At 42.8% G+C, this 24,315-nt stretch overlaps 1 protein-coding gene across 1 annotated transcript in view; it reads left to right on the top strand.

Moving 5' to 3' along the window:
- Positions 1-21,879, top strand: part of TNFRSF1B (TNF receptor superfamily member 1B) — a 58,741-nt gene extending 36,862 nt beyond the window's left edge. The window contains 6 exon segments of the mRNA XM_027843952.1: positions 569-662; positions 3,314-3,546; positions 7,032-7,109; positions 8,371-8,408; positions 17,041-17,275; positions 19,162-21,879. Of these exon segments, the coding sequence (XP_027699753.1) occupies positions 569-662; positions 3,314-3,546; positions 7,032-7,109; positions 8,371-8,408; positions 17,041-17,275; positions 19,162-19,802 (1,319 nt within the window). The 3' untranslated portion in view covers positions 19,803-21,879.
- The last annotated feature ends 2,436 nt before the right edge of the window (positions 21,880-24,315 follow it).

Below are 24,315 nucleotides of genomic sequence, written 5' to 3'. Positions count from 1 at the left end.
CTGTGTTCTAAGGGCCTTCCCAGCTCTGACATCCTCTGTCCTAAGGCTTCTCTCAGTTCTGACATTCTTTGTTCTAAGGGTCCTCCCAGCTCTGACATTCTGTGTTCTAAGGGCCCTCCCAGCTCTGACATTCTGCGTTCTAAGGTCCTTCCCAGCTCTGACATTCTGTGTTCTAAGAGCCCTCCCAACTCTGGCATCCTGTATCCTAAGGGTACTTCCAACTCTAATATCTTGTGTTCTAAGGCCCCTCTCAGTTCTAACATTCCATGCTGTAAGGCCCCTCCCAGCTCTGATTTTCTCTGCCTCCCTGTGTACTATACCCATATAGATACAAGGGTGGAGCTAGGTACCAACACTTACTAATTCATACGTAGGCACCTCCTGGGCTGACTTTTCCCAGTCCCCTCTGTGTGCCATTGGGAGGTTCCTTCTGCCCCACTCTGTGCCCGGAGCTCCTGTCTCACAATCCTTCCTTGGGGTTGGTGATCTGGAGAGAGACACAGTTTGATATCTAGACCAATGATTGAAAATCACTGAAATTCTCTGGACTTTTCCCTCTGGCTTTCAGGAACCTCGAATTCAAATGTGGAGTGTGCTGCCTGTGCCCCGGGCACCTTTTCAGACACTGTGTCATCTACAGACGCTTGCAAGCCCCACCGAATGTGAGTAACTGGTTCCTGTGGTTCTGGTGGGCCGGGATGAGGTTTTCTGCTGAGTGGCATTTTCCCACGGGTCAGTACAAGAAGTGCCAGGTGCCAGGAAGTACAGGGCATAATTGTGTGAGCATGGCATAGTTGAAAGAACACTGGAATTGGGGGCAGAAGACCTGAGTTCAGATTCCTTCTGGGCCTCAGTTTCTTCAGCTGTGAAATGAGATATAAAATGAGGAGCTCTTAGATCCCTTCCAACTCTAAATCCTCTGAGATTTCTGCCAGGTTAGTCTTTACCTTGAGCGGAGGGAAGGAACAGAGGAGTGACCAGAGCCACTGAGCAGGGGTAGGCTAAGTATAATGATAACTGGCATTATGTAGTACTTTTGAGGTTTTATAAGTTCAATTCAGCAGACACAATAATATTAGTAATAACAATGCTTTATAATATATTTCAAGGTTTGCAAAACACTTTACAAATATTCTCATTTCACCTTCACAATAACCCTGTGAAGGAGGTACTATTATTATCCTCATTTTGCAGTGAGAAAAGGGAAACTGAGGAAGGTAAGTAATTTTCCCAGGGGCACCCAGCTAGCAAGTTTCTGAGGTGAGATTAGAACTTGGGATTTCCTGATTCCAAGGCCAGTACTCAATCTGCTATGTGTACAAAGCCACAAAAAAATAACTGTTTTTTCCCCAAAACTCTGTGAGGTGCACAATGTTGCTCCTGGTGTATAAAAGGGGAAACAAAAGTCTACAAAGATGAAGTATCTGGCCCATGATCCCAGTGTTAGAGCCAGAATTTGAACTCAGGTCTCCTGCTCTAACTTCTGTGCTAATGACTGACATTCATATAGCACTTTCATGTCTGTCAATCAATCACTAGGTATTAATTAAGCTCCTCCTACATGCCCTGAACTGTGTTAGGTGCTGGGGATGCAAATGGGAAAGATAGACTGTCCTGGGCTTCAGGGAATTTACATTCTACCCGGAGGATAGACTGTGTTCACAGATATATATGTACAATATGAAATAAATTTGTGAGGATTGCGGGGTGAGTTGACATTCATACGGTTGGGATTCACCAAGCCCTTTCATTATAGCTATCTTTGGAGGTAGAGGGTTCAAGCTCTTAATTATTAATGTAATGATAATAGTTATACTATATCATAATATTGTAGGATTTTATAATATTATGGTATTGTATCATTATATAGTATAATATAACATAATATCACATTAGAATATTATATAATATATAATAATATGATAAAATACCTTATACTATTATATAACTATATGACATAACATTATATAGTTATATAATATAATGAAATGTAATGATGTGATTATTAATATTATTGATTGTTATAATCCCTATTTTACAGATAAAGAGTATGAGGTTCAGAGACAAAAAAATGACTTGCCCATATCATACAAAGTTATTAAGTGGCAGAATCAATCAATAGGCAGTTATTAAGTACCTACTATGCCCCAGGCACTTTGTCAGGTACTGAGATATGAAGAAAAAAATTAAATTAGACCTTATTCTTGAGGTGTTTATATTAAATACAGCTCTGGCACTAGTAAGGACTATATAAATGTTAGCTATGATTATAATTATTAATAATCATAGCTTAAAATTGCACTAAGAATTTTGGGACATCCTGTATATACAAGGTCATTTTGGGGTGGGTGGGTGTGGGAAAGCTCTAGTAGCTGTAAGGGTCAAGAAAGGCCTCATTCAGAAGGTGATACTTGACCTGAACATTGAAAGAAAGAGGACTGGGTGGTAAAGACAAGAAGGGAATCCCTTCCAGGCAAAGTGCAGAGATGGAAGGTGGAATATCATGGGTGAGGAACAGGGTGAAGGTGACTTAGGCTGGAGCCTAGGGGAGATCCTAAAAGCCAAACAAAGAAGTTTGCATTTGATTCAAGTGTTAATAGGGAGCCCTAGGAGTTTCTTGAGCAAGAGTGTGACAAGGTCAGCCCTGTGTTTTAGGACTACGGCTTGGGCAGGATCAAAGAGGGAGAGACTTGATGTGGGGAACCAGTTAATTAGGTGGCCATTACACTAGTCCAGGCGAGGGGTGATAAAAGGTCTCAACTAGAGTTGCCTTGGTCTCCTGGCCAATTCAAGTGCTCTCTTTCCTCTACTATTAGACCTTTTTAATCCAGTCATAAACTAGACATTGAAGAGTCTCCCAACCCCCTAAATCTGCCACTAACCTCTGGTATTCCCACCACCAACTCCTTTGGGTCAAGACTTTGAGGACTCTTATTAAAAATGGGGTATCAGTATCTTTAATCTCTTATCATGGATTTGTCAGATTGATCTTACTAGTGAGCAGGATCTTGAAGGACCAGGACACAGGACACAGCAGTTTTGATGGGTGGGGGTGGAAGGATGCATGGATAAAGTGGAAATTCAGGTTTGGTCAGAAATCATAGGGAGAGAACCAGGAAATTTGGGAGTGGGATAGGGAAGTAGAATTGAAGGAAGAATGGAAGAGTTTTGCTCTCACAGTTTTACTGGGGGCCAATTGTCTCCAGAGCCTCTCCCCAGTGACCTGGGATCTTGAGGACATTCCCAACCAAGGGGAGGACTCCTTTATTCCAAGGTCAGCTCTCTCATGAACCCAAGCCTCCTTCTCTTCCAGATGTCACTCTGTGGCCATTCCTGGTAATGCAACTTCAGATGCTATCTGCACTGACATGGTCTCCGCTCCTACAAAGGCAGGTCCACCTCTCCCCAAGCGTCAGCCTGGATTCATGAATCCCAAAGATACAACGTGGACCTCTCAGCCAAGTGTCACCCTGGGCACCTCTCCCCAACCCCAGCCACAGCCCACCATCCGTCTGGTCTTTTCTAATGGCCCTATTCTTCCACTTGGTAAGTGACAGGAATAAACTCTACCAACAGATGCGTCATGGTGTTTTAGGATTGTGTGTGTAAACCTGGGGCAGCCAGGAATGGGAAACCCAATAGCCTGGGCTTCGTTTCTGCTTTCCCTTTCCTCCTTGCTAGTTTTCAATCAGAGATGCCAATAACCATATCCTAGAGAAGAAGGAACATGGGTAGTCTTTGCTTGTACACATGTGTAGGTGTCAGAACAGTAACAAGGGTGGGGCACCATTTTGGTGCTCTAAGCCATCAAACTTAGAGGGTGCCTACATCCACCTACATCCATCCTGAGTCTTTCAACGTCATAAAAACAGCAAAGCTAAGCCTATAGTTTGTGAAAATAATTAGTTAAAATTAGCTAAAATAATTAAAATTAGTTAAAATAGAAACCCCCAGATGGCAGGCTGAAGTGAGCTCTTTGGCCATCCCACTGTGCTCCCACCCTCCAAATGATAACATACATTGTGCTGCTTGCCCAGGGCACTGTTTCCGGTATTCACCCCAGCCTCAACAAGTACTACTTATTGCTCTGATGGAACAGCTCATGTGTAAGTATATATTCATTCAGATAAGCAAACATGACCAATCAACTACTTTGTTCAAGGACCATTGCTAGGTGCTGCAAGGGATGAATAAGGGTCCTGCCCACAGGGACCTTACAGTCTCATAAAGCTATCCAATTAGAATATAAACTCTGGCAGATCCTACCAAACTGGAAAGCCTTCCCACACACATGAGACTGTCATTGGATTGTATGTCTGTTGTCTGAGAACCACCCTAACTAAGCTCAGAGGGGCTTATCCTTCACCCCACGGCTGCCCAACAAAATCACTGGTTCTCGAAGTCTAACAGAGGTATGGACCTAGTCACTAAATATACAAATGCACAAATAAGCAAAATATGGAGTCTTAGAATGTCTAGCTTCCTTTAAGGCTCATCTCAAAGGCCACTTCCTATAAGAAACCATTCTTGATTTCCCCTCCACTGGTACCTCCCCTTCACCAATTATCTTGTATTTACTTTGTCTCTATCTGTGCATTTAAATGTTGTTTCCTCCAATAGACTGTAAGCTCCTTGAAGATAGGGACTATTTAACTTTCGTTTTTGTATCTCCAGTGCCTAGAAGAGTATCTGGCGTGTAGGAGGTGCTTAAAAAATGTTTGTTGATTGATTTCTTTTTATATATTTCATATTTATTTATCTGGGTTTGTGTTGTTTCCCCTCAGTGGAATGTAAGCTTCCTGAAGGTAGAAACTATTGCTTTTGTCTTTGTACCCCCAGTGTCAAACACAGGGTACTGGTATACAGTTGGCTGCTGATGGGTGGATGGATGATGCAAATCTCCAGACAAAACCTTAAATTTGGGATGATTTGCCTCTCCATAAAAAAAAAAAAAAAGACAGGGCAGCTAGGTGGTGCAGTGGATAGAGCACTGGCCCTGGAGTCAGGAGGACGTGAGTTTAAATCCAACCTCAGAAACGTAACACTCACTAGCTATGTGACCCTGGGCAAGTCACTTAACCCCAATTGCTCTCACACACATACAAAAAAATGCAAAATAATAGCAATGAGAGTGTATTTATTTGTATCCCCTTCCAAACTCACCTGCAGATTTGTAAAAGTGTGTTGCCCTTGTCTTTTTTTAAATCAATCAAAGGGCATTTATTAAATGACCCCCATGCAAGGCTCCACGTAAGATGCAAAAGATAAAAAGACAAAAGCAAGAGTTTGTAGTCTGAGGGGGAAAACAACAGTCAACCAATCAGGCAACAAGCTTTCTTAAGCACTTAACTCTGTGCTAGGTGCCAGAGATACAAAGAAAAGCAAAAACATGGGCCCTGCCCTCATGGAGCTTCCACTCTAGTGAGAGGAGACAAAAGGTGAAAAAATTGTACATGCAAGATAGAAATGGTATAAATGTCGGGACAAAGCCCTGCAGTGGGGGATGTGCCAGTGAGGGGAAGGGGACTGGGGAAGGCCTCGTCTAGAAGGTGAGATCTGAGCTGAGTGTTAATGGAAGCCAGGGAAAAGCATATGTGTCTGTAAATACACACGCACACATGTATACATACATATATGCACACATACATACATACACAAGCAGACTATACCTAAATATATATTTGTGTGTGTGCTTATAAGTATACACATGTGTACATGTATACAGGTATACACATGTATATATGTATACTGTATATATAAAAACAGTCTGCCTCAGTATTATATGTAGACATGTATGTGTATATATATACAGGTATGCAGTATATACAATACATATGAGTAAATCTACTATAATATCATATACATATATATGTGCATATGCATACACACATATATGTATAGATGTGTGTCTACACATGTGTGCTTGTATGGGGTCCCTTGTGGCCAAGGAAAATATGTGTACACACATGTGTAACATATTATATGTGTATATGCATATATTATATGATAGGTATACACACATATAGTATATTATACATATGCACACATGTGTATGTATAGTGTCTTATATATACTATACATTTATATGTGTGTATATGATATAGACAATATAAATTTTACTATATAATGTGTGTATGCATTTATGTTTCAGAGAAAAAGTTTCAGTCAACCATTCATTCATTTGATAAACATTTATTCATGTATATATGTATACATATGTATGTGTGCATGTGTGTATATATGTATATGTGGGGGGGAGAGAAGAGAGAGAGATAGAGAGAGAGAGAGAGAGAGAGAGAGAGAGAGAGTGCTTACTGCTTGGTATAGTGGATAGAAAGTTGACCTTGGGAGACAGGAAGACCTTGTCCTACCTTAGACATATATTGACTGTGTGACCCTGAAGAAGTCAACTATCTCTCAGGGCCCCCAAGCAACTCTCTAAGGTTCTAAGTTGCAGAGAAAGTGCCAATCTGTACTACTGAAGGGAATTCCTATACCAGTGACATCACAGATCTGCTTTCTATCCCTACAAACTAAATCCCACCATCCCCCACCCCCAAATGCTTATACGGGTGTATTCTTCTCTCAGGCCTTTCTTTGATGTGAGTGTATTCTCTGATCAGTCCTTCCTTTGATCTCACATGGGAGCAGAAACCTGGGAAACTAAGTAGGCTTCAAGTCAACACAATCTGATTTGGTCTTTGTCTGGAAGAAATTGGTGTCAGAGAGACCAGTATGCACATAGAATTGCATTGAGGGACCAGCTTTGCAGAGCCTCCTTTTTGGACTGGGGCAAAGGGTGGTGATGGGAATTTGCCCCATTCATCACCAGCCAAGCATTTCTGGCATGAAGGCCAAGGACACTGCCCCACTCTCCCTGACAGTGGCTGGAAGACTGGGATGTGGTCAGACAACTCTCAATGTCCCCTCTAGCTCTTGGTCTGCCCAACTGGAAAAAGATAATGTTCATCTTATATATGGGGGAAGAGTTGTCCTTTCATGAATTTATAAAGGGTTTCTTGTTTCCTTAGGGTGGATTTTGGGCCTGATGGTTGTCATCTTGCTACTAATTGGTCTGATTTTCCGTTTCACGTTGTCTCAGAGAAAAAGTAAGTTGTGTTCAGTCAATCATTCATTCATTTGATAAACATTTATTAAGCACCTGTTCTATAAGGTACTGGGGAAATACAAACTTTACTTAGGATAAGGTCTCTTCCTTCAATGAACGTATGATCAAGAATGAAGGTCAGACATGACTCACAAAATAACTGTAATACACAATGTTACAATGTTACAATGCTACAATGAGAGGTTCAAGGCAAAGGGTTATATGACATCTAAGAAGGGAAGCTACCAAAGTGGAGAGAGTGTAGACAGGGTAGAGAGAGTACAGATGGGGTGGAGAGAGTGTCGGGGAAAGCTCCCTTAAGGAAAGGCATTTAAAGGACAGGTAGAAATTTAAGAGAAGGGGAAGGAAGCCGTAAGGCATGGGCAGCAACATGGGGTGGGAACGCATAGGACATATTCTGGGACAGAACAAGGCATAGATGGGGAAAAGGCAGAGAGGAGATCACCCTGGCTGGAACATGAAGTGATTAGAGTTAAGCCAGGAAATATAGGAGGGAGTCAGATTGTAGAGGGCTTTGAATGCCAGACAACAGAGTCTGAACTTTAATGGAAATAGAGAACCACTGAAGATTTTTGAGCACAGGAGTGAGTTGGTTAGATACATTCATTAAGAAAAATTATCCAGAAATATGCATGAAGGATGGATTCATTATTCATTTATCTAGCAAACATTTTTTTAGTGTCTACCATGTGGAAAGTTCTAAGTTATACAGGACACAGTCCATGACCTCAAGAAGATTATAGTCTTGTAGGGAAGACCTTTAGACAAGTAAGTAAAACAAGGCAGGTTAAGCAAAATGCTGTAGGAAAGGAATATGGTACTGTGGGAGTTCAGAAGAGGGAGACATTGTACCTAGCTGGGAAAGTAAAAGAGGCTTCATGGGAAGATAGCATTTCAGCCTGACCTTGAAATGTGAGTATAATTTAGATATGGAAAGATAGTACTGCAGGTGGAGGGAACTGCCTGAGCAAAAGCTTGGAGGTGGAAATGTGTAGGATATTATTTGAAAGACAGAGAAGCTGGTTTGATTTTAATAGAGAGCAGGTAGGGAGACAATGGACAAAAAGGCTGGAGTGGTAGGCCAAAGCCGAGACTCTAGAGGGGTGCTCACTTCTTACTCAGATATTTGCCAACCATTCCTACTGACCCCTTCCTGGCAACTTCTTTCTTGGGGGAGAAGGTGGTTGAAATGTTTCCTTTCCTTTTCTTTCTTTTCTTTTCTTTTTTTTTTTTTTTTGTAGAGAAGCTCTTGTCCTGCATCAAAGAAGAGACCAAAGTGGTAAGTTTTGCTTCATGGTTGCTTGGTTTAGAGGGAAACATATGGGATATAACCATGGGCGTGTCTGCAGGGAATGAGCTGGTAGTCACTTGTGGAACAGCTTCTCTGGAGAACAGGCAAAGAGATGACTTCCTCCTTGCCCTCAAGAAGCTTGTAGTCTGATAGGGAAGCGCTGTGGTATGGGAAAAGGAACCCTGCTTCTGATTCTTTATGTGACCTTAGGACACAGAATGTCAGAGCTGGGAGGGTCCTTAGAACACAGGATGTCAGAGATGGGAGGGGCCTTAGAACCCAGAATGTCAGAGCTGGGAGGGCCCTCAGAATACAGAATGTCAGAGCTGGGAGGGCCCTTAGAACACAGACTGTCAGAGCTGGGAGGGACCTTAGAGCACAGAATGTCAGAACTGCCTTAGGACAGAGGATGTCATTACTAATGAGGGAATTTATTTTACTTGAGTATATATGTTTGTAAAGTGTTTTGTTTTTCTTGCTTTGTAAATGGATAAGAGAGGGGGAGGTGGGGGGGAGGAATTCAGAACTGAAAATAAAATTTAATTTAAAAAAAAGAACAGGGAATGTCAAATCTGAGAGGGACTTCATAATAATACACATAATTTACATTATACAACACTTTGAGCTTTACAGAAGTACATAGAACCAGAACATCAGACCCAGGACAACCCTTAGAGGCAGACCTTCTAGTCCCAACCCTTTAATTCTGTAGACGACGAAAGTAAAGCCAAGCATTGGGAAGTTACTTGTTCCACAGAGTCATTTAATGGAGGCAGGACTCTAAACTGGGTCTTCTGATTCTTAAGGTCCATTTCTCCCTCTGGACCTCAGTCTTTGAATCTGTATGATTCAGATGGACAACAACCCCTGCTTCGACTTTCTCAGAGAAACGTCCAATGTGATCATGGAAATCAAAGTGCTTTGGAAATTATCAGGGGCTATACAAATGAGGAATGATGATCGGGGTGGTGGTGAATTTTGCCCTGAATGTGAGTGAGCCTTATCATATGAAGAGGAAAGAAAATAATCCAAGAGACCGGCTAAAGATGACTAGTATCATCTTCCTGCCTCAGGCCTGGAATAGGGTCTTCTAAAACCTGGCCCAAGCTCTCTAGCACGGCTGACTTGATGTCTTTGCCCTTCCCTTCTAACTGGGTGTTTCTCAGTTTCTCAAAACTGCTGAATTGGGAATCTTCACCACATCCTGCCCTCACTGGTATCACTCAATGGTGATGTGGGTTAGACCAGGCTATGTGCACAAGTAGTGAATGGCCCAACTGTGCACGTTGGCTGCCAATTCTTAGAAAAGGGAGGCAAAGGGGGAATCCCAAGTACTGTTTCTCTTGTAATCTAATTATGCCTCTTAATATGGTCCAACATTTTCATTGAACGTAACACCCAAAGTGGATGGGTTATTAGAACAAGAACGTCAGAGGTGGGTGGACCCTTAGAACACAGGGTGTCAGAGCTGGGAGGGGCCTTAGAGCACAGAGTGTGAGAGGTGGGAGGGCCCTGAGAACATGAAATGTCAAAGTAAGGAGGGCCCTTAGAACTGAGAATGTCAGAGCTGGGAGAGCCCTTAGAACACAGAATGTAAGGACTGGGAGGGCCCTTAGAGTACAGAATGTCAGAGCTGGGAGGACCCTTAGAACATAGGATGTCAGGCTAGGAGTGATTCTTAGCTCAATCCCCTCATTTTATACATAAGAAGCTATTTGAAAAGGGAAATGACTTACCCAAATTCAACAGAGAGTTCATGGCACAAAGTGAGGCAGCTAGGTGGGGAAGTGGATAGAGTGCTGGGCCTGGAGTCAGGAAGCCCTGAGTTCAAATCCTGCCTTACACATTTAAATTGCTATGTGGCCTTGGGCAAGTCCCTCAACCTTTGTTTGCCTCATTTTCCTCTGTAAAATAAAGATAATAATAATAGCACCTACCTCTCAGGGTTGTTGTGAGGATAAAAATGAAATAATATTTATAAAGTACTTGACACATAGTAGGTGCTACATAAATGCTGGTTATTATTGTTGTTATGGCAGAAGCAGATCAAGAAGAAAGAATTCTTGACTCCTAGTCCAGGAAACTTTCCACTGTATCACAATATATCAATGTTTTTTTAAAAAATTTTAATATCAGTGTAATAGACCACAGTTTCCCCAGTTTGTCAATTTCTCCCTGGTAGCTCCCTCCTCAACCTTTAGTTTGAACTATTGACTATCCATGGTTCGCTGTCTAGTGGTCTACAGAAGGCTTGCACCTACCTCCTCAATTCCCCAAGCTAGCTGAGGAAGATGTCAGATAAAGCACTGTTTACCCTAAAGAAAAATTTTTATTATGGAACATCCTGGTTCCTTAAAATATTACATTGAGATGTAGGAGAACCTGTGAACTCTGTGAGGTGTGTACTCCTTCCACAGATGCACAGTGCTGACCAACCCTCCACACCTCTGCTATTCTCTGTCTTTTTCTAAATTTTCTACAAAAGACCAAGTAGATTGCTGGAGACCTCATTCTACTGCTTTGACTATTTTAAAAGTATCAGTGTAGGATTTGGACTGTCCATTTATTTTCTCAGATACCCCACATATGACCAGCTCTACCTTCTTTTCTGGTCAGACTTTTAAAAAAAAATTTAATTCTTATTCAAAGCACATTTCAAATGTCCAAGATTGCCCAATATTCCTTCTACTCACTTTTGTGTTTCTTTCATGTTTCATTGATTCTTTCTTCTTTACTTTATTTTTATTTTATTTTATATAATTTGTTTCTAGATCATCTTCATTTGCAATATCTCTCCTCTTCCTTTTCTCATAAGCTATTCCTTGTAACAAAGAAAAAAGCAGCTGCGCTAAATTAACCAATGCATCAACTGAGTTTGGTGGTATATGCAATACTCTACACCCAGAGTCCCCCTTCTCTATACCCATAATTCCCCTTCTTTGCAAAAGGAGGAAGGGGCGTTTTCTCATTTCTTCAGACCCGTACTTTAAGAAAACCACTTTGGTGACCACATAGAGAATGGATTGGAGTGAAGAGAGGTTTTTGGTAGAGAGATCAATTAGAAGGCTATTGTAATAGCTGAGAGGTGATGAGACCCTCCTCTGGGGAGGTGGCTGTTTGAATGGAGAGAAGGGAGTTATGGTGATAGAAGTAACAAGATTGAGCAAGTAATTGGATTGTGGGATATAGGAGAGTAAGATGTAAAGGATAACACTAAGGAGGTGAACCTGGGTCACTAAGAGGTGGATGATGCCCTCGACAAAAGCAGGAATATTTGGAAGAGGGTTGGGTTGGAAGGAAAGGTAATGAGTTTTGTACTGGATATGTTGAGTTTGAGATAGCTTTGGTACCTTCGGTTGAAGGTGGCCATTAGCCGGTTGGTGATGGGATGGGAGTTCGATATATCACTCTAAGAATCTGATTAGAAATGACAATTGAACCCAGAGAGCTGATGCAGTCACTGAGAGAGTGTGTAAAGAGGAAAGAGAAGCAGATTCAGGTTAGAACAATAATACTAGCTAACATTTTTATAGTGCTTGTAACGTGTCAGTCACTGTGCTAAGCAATTTGCAAATATTATCTCATTCTATCCTTACAACAGCCCTGGGAGCTAGGTGCCATTATTATCCCTATTTTATAGTTGGGGATATGGAGGCAAATAGAAGTTAAGTGACTTGTCTAGGGTCACACAGTGTCTGAAGCTGGATTTGAACTCAGATCTTCCTGACTTCAGTCCTGGTGCTCTATTCACTGCACCACCTAGGAGACACTTGCAATTAGGGGATGCGGTACGGCTAAAGATCCAGTTGGCTGAGAAGGATTGGTCAGACAGGTAGGCAGAGAACAAAGGGGGAGAAATTTTAGGGAAAACCTAGAGAGGAGAAAGTTTTCAGAAGAAAAACGTGGTTAATGGTGTGAAATACTGCAGAGAGGTTCAGAAGGAGTAGCACTGGGCAAACAGCTATCCCTCTTTTTAATCCCAGAACTCTGCCAGTGATCATCGGTGGCTGCAAATCATGGAACACAACCTCACTGAAGAATTATAGCTACAGTTCATTTAAGAGATAGTGAATAGAGAGGCTCAGGGCCAGTGTCAGTAAACGTTAAGGATGTCCTCAGAGAGGTAGGATCAGAAAAGAAGGTCATTTGCCGACAGGAAGGGAGAACCAGTGAATAACTTCGGGGCTCCCTTGAAATCCACAAAATCTAGAAGAAGGGCCTAGGCCCTGGGGAAGGTTTGTGAGAGGATATGTAGACAGGGAGCATTTAGGTGATGTAGCGGATAGAGTTCCAGGCCTAGAGTCAAGAAGACCTGAGTTCAAATCTGATCTCAGACACTTACTAGCTGTGTGTCCCTGGGTAAGTCAATTCATCCTGTTTGCCTCACTTTCCTCATCTGTAAAATGAGCTGGAGAAGAAAATGGCAAGCCATTCCAATATCTTTGCCAAGAAAACCCCAAATGGGGTCATGAAAAGTTGGACACGACTGAACAAAAAAAGGTAGACAGGAGAAGATAATGTGGCTTGGTTGAGATTTCCATCAGTGGAGAGAGTGATGCCCTCCTAGATCCATCATAATAGCAAAGGACCATATAGCTGTGTACTTTGGACTAGGCTGGACCCCTGTTCGTCAACCATTGCCTTAGACACTTCCATGTACAATAAAGTTATATGTGCTTTGTACGTTGCTAATGCTCAGACTTTCTTCAGCTAGGCTACCCAGAGTCTCTCAGAGGTACCATGAAACCATAGTTGTTTTCTTGTTTCTAAGCCCATTACTGTATGGTATGGGGCTTGGATACCCAAGCCCAAATTCTTAACACTCACATCCAGCAGAGGGCTGTTGCCTCCCTCTTTGGGTTTGCCTGATCTCAGGGTCAGGAGCTGTTGGACTGATATGCTCCTGGGTCACTGGGACCATTTGGGATGTCTGAGTAGTTGAATCCTCTCATTAGGATAAATCAAGTCTGTACTCTCTCCCTCCAAGGGCTTCAATTCTAGGGAACTGAAATTTGGTTGACACAAGTGATAAATTTCGTTTCTTTCTGTACTGGTCATTTGGGTGGGGTGGAGGTTGGGGTGGGAGAGGTCTATGTGTTTGTTAGAAGGTTAGGTTGGTGAATTTGGCCTTTGGGTCTTTCGGTTCTGCTTAATTCCATTAAACTAATCCTTCCTGTTTCTTGAAAAGACAAAACTCCTTCGAAAAGTACCAAGTTAGGTGATTTTGATGAAGTGACATTTGGACGGTAAAGCTCAGTGGCTCAGCCAGCAGGGGAGCATGGTCTGGGACCTACACTAGGGACCCAGTGAAAAAAAGGAAGTGGGTCCTAGCAAGCAGAGGGGGTTTCCCTGGATGAACTGTCCCAGGAACCCCATTCTCATAGAATCCCAGCATCTTACCATCAGAAGGGGCTTTACTGGCCAACTGGTCCATCCTGGAGTTGAACTAGAATCCCTTCTAAAACAGTCCTGACCAGAATGTACTCCAGCAGGTTTGAAGACCTCCAATGAGAGAAACTCCACAATGTTAGAAGGCAGCCCTTCCCGCTCATGGGAAGTTCTAATTGTCACACAAAACCTAAACCCATTTAACAAATGTATTGTTTCTTCCCCATTACAGCCTTTAAAACCTTTGAGGACAGTTACCATAGCCTGTCTAAGTCTTTTCTCTTTCAGGTCACATTGGGGAAGTTTTTTTTTTCCTGCTGAATTTTACATGGGGTGTTTTCCAGCTCTCTCCTCATTCCCCATTTCTGGACACAATCCAATTTATCCTTTCTAATGTACAGAGAGAGCTACAGACTGAAGCCAGTGACCCAGCCATGGTCCAGCTGGGGGAGGGAGAGCAAGAACTTTACCCTCTCTCTCAATATAAGTGAAGGTCCTGTCAGCTTCTTAGGTCAATGTGTCACACTGTTGAGTTGTATTAATTAAGCTTACATTCCCTTCACTTTGGTCCTCCTCTTACCCCAACAGAGAAAGAAAACAAAAACCAGCTCATTTTGTTGTATGGGCTCTAGTTCAGAATGTTGTATCTAGTTGGGCCCTTAGAACATGAAATGTCAGGGCTGGGAGGTCCCTTAGAACACAGAATGTCAGAGCTGGAAGGGGCCTTAGAACAGAAAATGTCAGAGCTGGGAGGGCCCTTAGAACAGAATGTCAGAGCTGGGAGGGCACTCAGAACCCAAGATGTCAGAGCTGGGAGGGCACTTAGAACCCAAGATGTCAGAGCTGGGAGAGCACTTAGAACCCAAGATGTCAGAGCTGGGAGGGCACTTAGAACACAGGATGTCAGAGCTGGGAGGGCACTTAGAACCCAAGATGTCAGAGCTCGGAGGGCACTTAGAACACAGGATGTCAGAGCTGGGAGGGCACTTAGAACCTAAGATGTCAGAACTGGGAGGGCACTTAGAACACAGAATGTCAGAGCTGGGAGGGCACTTAAAACCCAAGATGTCAGAGCTGGGAGGGCACTTAGAACCCAAGATGTCAGAAGTGGGAGGGCACTTAGAACACAGAATGTCAGGGCTGGGAGGGCTCTTAGAATATGAAATGTCAGAGCTGGAAGGGCCCTTAGAACACAGGAAGTCAGAACTGGGAGGGCCTTTAGAACAAAGAATGTTAGAGCTGGAAGGGCCCTTGAAACTTAGAATGTCAGAGCTAGGAGGGGCCTTGGAAGACACAAGTCTGGACTGGGAAGATCATCTAATCCACACAAGAGGAGCATCAGGAAAACAGGCAAATTAATGGCCTTGTTGGTGGAACTTTGAATTGGACTAGAAAGCAGTTTGGAACTATGTACAAAAACTCAATGAAACTCTTGAGTCAGACAAACCACTATCATGACTACACCACAAGCAGATCAAAGAAAGGAAAAAGACCTGTGCGTATAAAAATATTTGTAGCTGCTTCTTCTTTGTGGTGGCCCACTGATTGGGGACTGATTGAACATGGGTCGCACAGCTAGTAAGTGTCTAAGGCTGGAACAGACCTCGGGTCCTCCTGACCTGAGGCCCAGTGGTTTATCCTTTGTGCCATCTCAGCTACCACTTTAGCTAACACCTAGCTGCCCATTTATGAAGCACCTGCTATGTGCCAGGCATGGTGATAAGTACTTTACAGATATTATCTCCTTTGATTTTCGCAATAATCCTGGGAAGTTGGTGCTATTAGTATTCTCATTTAACATACAAGGAAACTAAGGCCCAGAGGAGTTGTCTCCCAGAGAGTCAAGTCAAACTAAATTGACTAAGTTCCCCTCCCTTACGACTGGTACTATGGGGAAAATGAGAAGCATGGCAGAGATCTCCCTAGGTTTAGGGTCATAGATTTAAAGCTGAAGGGGATCTCAAAAGGCCATCTCGTCTGATCTCCTTATTCTACAGATGAGGAAACTGAGGCCCAGGAAGGTTAAGTGATTTGCCCAGCATGATACCAGAAATAACCATCAGAGGCAAGATTTGAACCTGAATCCTCTGACTCTGGAGCCAGCGTTCTCTCCACAGTACTAAGGAGACTGGTACCTCCTTGACATAAAACAAAGCCTTGTGTCATATTTGAGCTCCCCTGGCTAGACTCAAAATAGGCATTTTGAGAAGGTGATTTTGCCTTCAAAGGGCAATAGGATAAAATATTTTCAGCAATCTCAGCTCCTAAATTTTCCAACTCCAGCTAGTCAGACTCCGGAACCCTCGGATGCATTCTGGAAAAATGCCGCAGAGACACGTTGGCCTCACCCCAGAGGGGGCTGCACTTCTAGGTATGACTCCAGTAATAATAATGACTCACTGCCTCAGAGACAGCCCTCAGGTCAGCCCTTCCCACTTAGAAAGGACATGGAGCCAGGCCCCAGGCCAGATTCTGCCACTGGCTCCCTCACTGGCAGACCTGGGACAAATAAGTGACTTCCTCCTATTGGGTCTCAATTTCCTTTCTATGTTAAAATGAAGAAGTTGGCACAGATGAAGTTTTAGCTTGAGATAGACTCTGGGAGAGATTTCAAGGAGTGTGAATTCAAATGAGAAAAAAAAGTAGCATCTTTATTTCACTAACCTTTAACTGAAATGTAACCTTTCCTTCAATAATGAGTGTTAGCAACAAACATTACTCTGAGAATGGGTCCATAGGTTTTACCAGACTGTTAAAGGGCATATCCATGGAACAGAAAAGGTTAATACCCCCTGACCTGCATGGTCTCTAAGGACCCTCCATAAGGTCTCACATCCTAAGGCCTCTCCAGCTCTGATATCCTGTGTTCTAAGGCCCTTCCCAGCTCTGCCATTCTCAATTCTAAGGGTCCTCCCAATTCTGACATTCTAAGTTCTAAGGACCTTCTCAGCTCTGAACTTCTGTGTTCTAAGGGTCCTCCCAACTCTGACATTCTGTGTTCTAAGGGTCCTCCCAGCTCTGACATTCTGTGTTCTAAGGGCCCTCTCAGTTCTGACATTCTGTGTTCTAAGGGCCCTCCCAGCTCTGACATTCTCAGTTCTAAGGACTCTCCTAGTTCTGATATTCCAGAGTCCTGAAGCTCAGACATTCTATGATTCTAATAAGCCCCTCCCCTGACCCTCAATCTGGTGCCCCCATCCTGATGATCCCATGGCATTGTTTCCCTGCCCAGCCTCACTCAGTAGCTGAGAAGAACCAGAGCATCTCGGGCCACACCGGAACCGAACAGCAGAACCTGCTAGACTCAGAGGCCACCTCCAGCAGCAACTCCCTGGACAGCATGCTGAGCTCTGGGGAAGTCAAGGAATTCCAGGAGACCAAGGGAATGGAAAACAACCCACACCAGGCTCCAAGCTCAGAGAGGTCCAAGTGTGGCCAGGGAACCAGGGCTGGCTCCATGAACTCAGGTAAGAGGCTTCTTCTCCAATAGAGTCCCAGGCTCTGTTTTTGTGGATTAAAAAGGATTAGAATTAAATTGGATTAAAAGGAAGAAAAGGTAGTCAATTCTCATTTATCCATTTGACTCATTCGTTACCTGGGAGACCTAGAAATTACTTTCCCTCTATCCATCTGGCCTCAGTTTCCCCATCTGTTAAATCACTTCCTCTCTGGGGCTTAGTTTCCTCACCTGCCAAATGAAGAGGGATCTGTAAAGTCTAAATCCTAAATCCATGATCTTTGATGTGGTGATTATCCTTGAAAAACATTTGCAGTCTTGGTTCCCTTTCCCTGCACCTAGGAACACTTTGATGGTGAAGTGGAACCCCGCTGACACCATTTGTTAGTACAGGACTGTGGATCATAACTCTGGATCAAACCATAATTTTCCAAATATAGCGGTTACATGAAAACCCAAAGAGGGCTGTTTGTGGGGGTGGGGGTGGGGGAAAGTATCTGCAAGTGAAAATAACTACAAACAGTCTCCAAGGGAATGTTTAAACTACTTAAGAAAAGCCTTTTCAAACATTTTTGTAGCACCTATTTATATACAAACAAGGTCCTCCTTACAAGAAATTCTTATCTTATAATAGTGTCTACCTCCCCTGGGCTGTGGTTAAGGATCAAATGAGATTAGATACTTAGATGATAGATAGATAGATGATAGATAGGCAGATAGATGGATAGATGGATGGATAGATAGATATAGATATAGATAGATGATAGATGGATAGATGGATGGATAGATAGATATAGATATGGATAAATGATAGATGATAGAAAGCTAGATGGATAGATATAGATATAGATAGATGATAGACAGATAGATAGATGGATGGATGAATGGATAGATGATGGATAGATGGATAGATAGATAATCAGTTGTTTTTCAGTCATGTCTGACTCTTCATGACCCCATTTGGATTTTCTTGGCAAAGCTACCGTGAATAGTTTCCCATTTCTTTCTCCAGGCCATTTTATAGACAAGGGCAGAGCTGTGTTTTTGCCTTTCTTTGTATCTCCAGGGTTTGGCACACAGTAGGTGCTTAAGTACTTTTTGATGGCTAGATTTCCTGTGCCATAGGGCCAAAAGATCACAGATTTAGAGCCCAAAGGAATCTTAGAAATCATCAAGTCTGATATGCTTATTTTACAGATGAAGAAACTGAGACCCAGATAGGTTAAGTGTCTTAGGCAGAGGGTCATACAACTAGTAGGTGTCTGAGGTAGCACCTATAGAACAGGGATTCTTAAGCTTATTTTGTATCATAGTCACAGGGGCATGCTGATAAAAGTTAACAATAAGCTCTCATATATATGTATACATATGTATCTGTATATATACATATATGTTATATTACAATGCACATTTAAGTTTGATCTGCCATAATTAACATTTTCTTCATCATTTTCTTTAGTCTAGGCAATTAAGAAAGCAATAAATCAAACCGTGATTTGTAGCATTTGCTGGTTTCTGAGGTGTATATATAAATACTCACACTAACAATATAACAATCGGCTTAATGGCCGGTTTGAACTGGCTCCAGCATACCCCTGACTCTTGGAGCCTTCTGGCAAACTAGAGAAACCTATGGACACTTTCTCAGAATAATGTTTTAAAGTAATTGAAAGAAAGGCTAAATTTCAGTTAGATTTAGTGAAAATGAAGAAAGATGTGATTTTTTTTTTTTACCTATCTAAGTTCACAGATCTACCCAGGATCCCATGGGGTACCCTAGGTTAAACACCCTTGCTCCAGAGTGAGAATCCTCCAGCCCATCCTCCAATCCCCCCAGCGCTCCCTTCTCCTGGTCTCGGTGGAATGACCCCTCTTTCTGCTTTTGTGTCTTGACAGAACACGCCCACAATGGAGGGACCCAGGTCAAGGTGACCTGCATCGTCAATGTGTGTAACTCTGACCACACCTCCCAGTGTTCATCACAGAGCAGCTGCCCTGACTTTGAAGCCAGTTCCTCAGGCTCCACCTGGAATGAGGATGTCCCCTTCTCCCAAGAGGAGAGCCCCAGGAAGGGCAAGCCAGGCTCCCAGAATGCACCTCAGACCCTGCTGCCAGATTTCGAGGAGAAACCACTTCCCATCGGGATACAGGATATGGGCATGAAACTCAGTTAACAAGCTGGGCCTCTTGTCTCCCCTTTACTGGAAGGATCTGACCAGGAGCTGAGTGATCTCATCAGGATACTCACTGCACTGTTTCTGAGGTCCGCCTTTTATGGTGGGATTCTGTTGCTTTTCTTGGGCCAGCCTCCACCCTTCCAAGGGCCTTTATCCTCAGAGGCCTGTCTCTTGCCTTTAGAGAGTGGGGACAAGATGACAGGGAGAGGTATTGAATGCCTTTTACCTTGGTTTCTCCCCTTTCTCAGTTTTCTTATCCTGCTTTGTCTCTTCCAAGATGCATCATGGCGCCTGAGCTGGGAATCAGGACATGTGGGTTTCTCAGCTCCACTGCTAAAGAACTTTGCAGTCTTGGCCTAGCCATATTCCCTTTCTGGGCCTTGGTTTCCTCATCTGTCAGATGAAGGAGAGGGACTAGAGGATTTCCAAGGCTACTTCTAAATGCCAAATTCTTGGTAAGCCAAGAATACTCTTAGATCCTGATCCTTCTCCCCATGAAGACTTCAGGATTCCTATCCCCATATTCCTCAGGCAGGTAGGAGGAGGAGATCGCTGGGGACGGGAGGGAGGGTGCAATTGAGGAAAAGGGATGGGATTAAAATGCCTCAGCCTATTAAAAGGCAGCATGGTACAGCAGAGAGAACAATGGATTTTGGAATCTGAAGACCTGGGTTTGAATCACACATTTTGCTACTTACTAGCTGTATACCCTCAGGCAAATCTCTTGACCTCTCTGGGTCTCAGTTTCCTCATCTGTCCCACCAGAAGGTTGGATTAGATGGCCTCTAAGGTTTTTTGTAGTGTTAAATTATGTTCCTATGAGCTGTAGGGTCATGCTGGTGGTGGTGGTGGGTAGGGAGTCCCTCTCAGACTCTGAGATTTTAGGACAGTTCATGCTGAGAGGCTTGGGGTGGAAGTGGGAAGGGAACCTCTCAGATGCTCATGCTGGGGAGAAAGGTTTCCTTCCTGGGTTGAGTCTTGTGACTCAAGTTCTATGACACTTGTAACCACCGTAGAAGATCCGTGACTAAGACTTTCCTGAACCTGCCCCGTTTCCTCTTTGACACCCTGCTCATTTGGGTTTCATAATCTGAAGACTTCATTGTTTGGTATCTTGCCTTTAGCAAAGTAATGACCCCTTTCATATGGGAGTATGGTATAGGGGAATAGAATGAGCAATCTGGAACCAGAGGGCCAGGTTCGCATCTTGGCTCTGCTACACATTACCTTTATGACCTTGAGTAAATAACTTTCCCTCTCTGCGCCTCAGTTTCGTCATCTGTAAAATGAAGAGTTTTGGACTAGGTCACCTCTAGGAGGCCTTCTAGCTCTAAATCTATGACTAAGGGAGGAGACAGAAATTGGAGCTGTGTGAGGTCCAGGAACCTTTCAAAATCTGCTACCTCAGGTTGGGGGCCTGTCCCTGGCTGCATACTTTTTTGCTCCACTTCTTCTCCCCCTTTACCTCAAAGCCCAAGGGCCCAGGAGGAGTCACTGGGCCACATTTGTGCCTTATCTCCAAAGACCTGAATTTGTGTTGTGAGAATGTGTATATTTGGGTGTGTATGCTAGAAATAATTTGTGTATTGTAGAAGAGATTGCTGAGTAGAATGTGCTATTCAATTCAAGGACCATTCATTAAACTCCTACTGTGTGCAAGGTTGTGGATTCGAAGGCAAGAAGCTGTTTCCAATTCTCTATAAACTTTTCCTTCTTCTGGGGCATTCTGGAAGTCAGTTTGGACATCTTCTAGAAGTCTATCGAACAGTCACAGGTGGTACACTGCAGTGAACACTGGATTAATTTGGAGTCAAAGGCCCAGAATTCAGATCCTGACTCTGCTGCTTGTTTGCCTGTGGGACCTGAGACAAGTCCGTTGACTTCTCTGTAAAATGAAGGGGTTGGCCTGGATGATGTCCAAAGTCTCTTCCAGGCCTAACTGTGTTCCTGTGATTATTGACTACTCTTGCAGAAGATGCCAGGACTATGGACCTGGCCAGAACCAAAGTGGAGTTGTACTCCATGATTCTGGCTGAAATGAAAGCCACTCTAACCAATCTCAGGGGACAAGAGAAAAAATTCACTGGACTTGAATGTGGCCCTTGGCAGCTGTAATAACTGGTTGGTTAAGATTGGCCCCTGGCCCTTTCTCCCTTTTGACGACTCCATCTTTGAAACAGAAACTTGCACCCTGAAGACCCTGGCCCATGTCATTCAATTATGGGAAGAGAGCCCCCTCTAGTGGCCACTTGCAGAAACACCTCATTCCCATCTCTTGGGAAAGACTACAATAGACATTTCCTCACTTGAGGTTTCTGCCCGAGTTCCCAAATGGGCCAGGCGACACAAGGCCAGTGTCCTGGACGTGATATACAATGAGAGTTTGTACTGTATAATAAAATAGTTTTGCAATAAAATATTTTCTACTTTTAAACCACTTACACCGACTTTGGTTCTTCCAACCTAGGCATGGGCATAATTTGGGATTCTGTTACTCAGAGAAAAGCTGAATCTGAAGGATTTGGAAGGAAAGATTTTGAGAATGATCATTTCAGTTCAATTTGGCAGGCATGTATTGCACTCCTATTCCTCATTTGTAAAATGTGAGCTCTTTGAGAGCAGGGACTGACTTTTGCCTCTCTTTGAATCCCCAGCACTTTAAGACCATGCCTGGCACATAGTAGGCTATTAATAATGCTTGTTGACTATACAAAGTAAATGTAAAGTCTTTGGGGGAGGGATGCTAACTTCTGGTGGGGGAACCAGGAAAGACCTCAGGCAGGAGGCAGCACTGTAGCTAAGCTTTGAATGGAGCTGGGGATTCAAGAGGCAAAGGTGAGTAGGAAGAGTATGGTAGGCATGAGGAACAGGTGTGCCAACTTCATGTAGGCAGAACAGCAGGCCAGTTTCATTGTACCTTAGATATGTAAAGCATAATAATGTGAAATAAGTCTGGAAAGATCTAGGCAAAGGGCAAAGAACCAGAGCTGAATCAGGAACCCTGGGTTGGTCCTAGCTCCCACTCTGATATTTGTATTTGTCAGCTTGGTGACTTCAAGCTTAAGTATGGTAACTATGACTTAAGTGATAAGCCTCAGCATCCCCATCTGTAAAATGGAAATCATGATGCTTGTATTACTTACCACACAAGCTTATCACAAGGAGAGTGTTTTGTAAACTATAGAACATCTCTGGGTCCTGTTAGAGCCAAGCCTGAAGCTAGGTGGCCCAGTGGACAGAGCACTGGTCTTCGAGTCAGGAAGAACTGAGTTCAAATCTGGTCTAAGACATTTACTAGCTGTATGACCTTGGGCAAGTCACTTAACCTCCATTGGTCTAGAAGGCAGCTAGGTGGCTCAGTGGATAGAGTGCTGACCCTGGAGTCACTTAACAACTGGAATGTTTAACTCCCAAATACAAGACATACTTTGGCAAGGCACTTAACTTCAATTTGCTTTGATCCACTGGAGAACGAAACGGCAAACCACTTCAGTATCTTTGCCAAGAAAACCCCACGGACAGTAACGTCCAAAGGGTCACAAAGAGTCAGATGTAACTAAACAACAACTGTTAATAATAGCTATAATATATGTGTATATATATATATATAGTAGTATACTAGTATATATACTATCAATAATAGTTAGCAATATATTCCACTTAGATGCCACTATTCATGTATATGTACACAGATTTACGCATGCAAGATATTCTTTTAAATTTAATCTGTTATTAACATTTTCCCCACCCCTGGTAGGCTATCAACAAGATAGTGACTTAAGCCCTGATTTGTAGCATTTGCTGATTTCCAAGGTATAAATGCTCACACTGAGAATTTAACACAGGGCTCTTCTCAATCAGCTGATTCCAGCACACCCTTGTATATGTGTTTAAAATGTATGTAAATATTATATAAATATAGGTAAACATATGCATAAATGTGTGTATGCATATATATGTATATGCATAAATTTGAACCCAGGTATATACATGTGTATATACACACATATATGCACATATCTGTATATATACATACATATATGACCAATATTCTCAATTCTTTGTACCAGTCTTCATATTCCTGATCTCTAGGCAATTCACAACACCGGTTGCCCTCCTCCGTGGGATCTCCAGCTTATTATGGTCATTCTAATGCTCTCTAAGGATGGGGTCTGGCTGGGACAGAGCACTGTGGTTCTATCACTTCCAGATCCCTGGACACTAAGCTTCTCAATCAAACCTAATATTGCACTGTGGCCGCCATATCAGGACCCTGTTGCCCCAAAGTGAGTTTGTCCCTAAATCCCCCAGGGTCTTTTTCAGAGAAACCTCTGTCTAGTCTGCTGTCCCCATCTTGATTTGATGAGCCAAAGAATAAAACTTTACATTGATTCCAAATAAATTTCATTAGATTTGGCCAAGTGTTCTAGCCCATGAAGATATTTTTGAATTTTGATTCTGTCATCAAGTGTTTTAGTTATCTTTTCCAGTTTTTACCTCTCTGCATGTCAGTTTTCTCACCTGGAAAATGGGACCATAAACTAATATTTGTATCTCCCATAGCTATTGTGAGGATGAAATGAGATAATGGAGGTAAAGTACTTTGTACCAAAGATGTTCAGAAGGAAGTAAGACAAGCAGGACAATATTTTTCCTATCATGTTAAATTTAATATACACTTTAAAAAAACCCAAATTATAAGTAATAGAAGGTCAGTTTTATATACTTTTCGGTTCTTTACATATTGAAGTACTTATGTTTAAGTTTATAATAAAAAGGAAATCTATATTTTAAAAAAAATGAAATACTTCATAACCTTAAAGGGCTCTATAAAAGTGTTATTACTCAGCAATGAAGTTAAGTTGGGAACCCT

This window comes from Vombatus ursinus, unplaced genomic scaffold, assembly GCF_900497805.2.
Source record: "Vombatus ursinus unplaced genomic scaffold, bare-nosed wombat genome assembly UNPS02014932.1, whole genome shotgun sequence".
Classification (NCBI taxonomy): Eukaryota; Metazoa; Chordata; class Mammalia; order Diprotodontia; family Vombatidae; genus Vombatus; species Vombatus ursinus.
The sequence above is the reverse complement of the archived record's forward strand: the minus strand, read 5'-3'. Positions and strand labels throughout refer to the sequence as shown.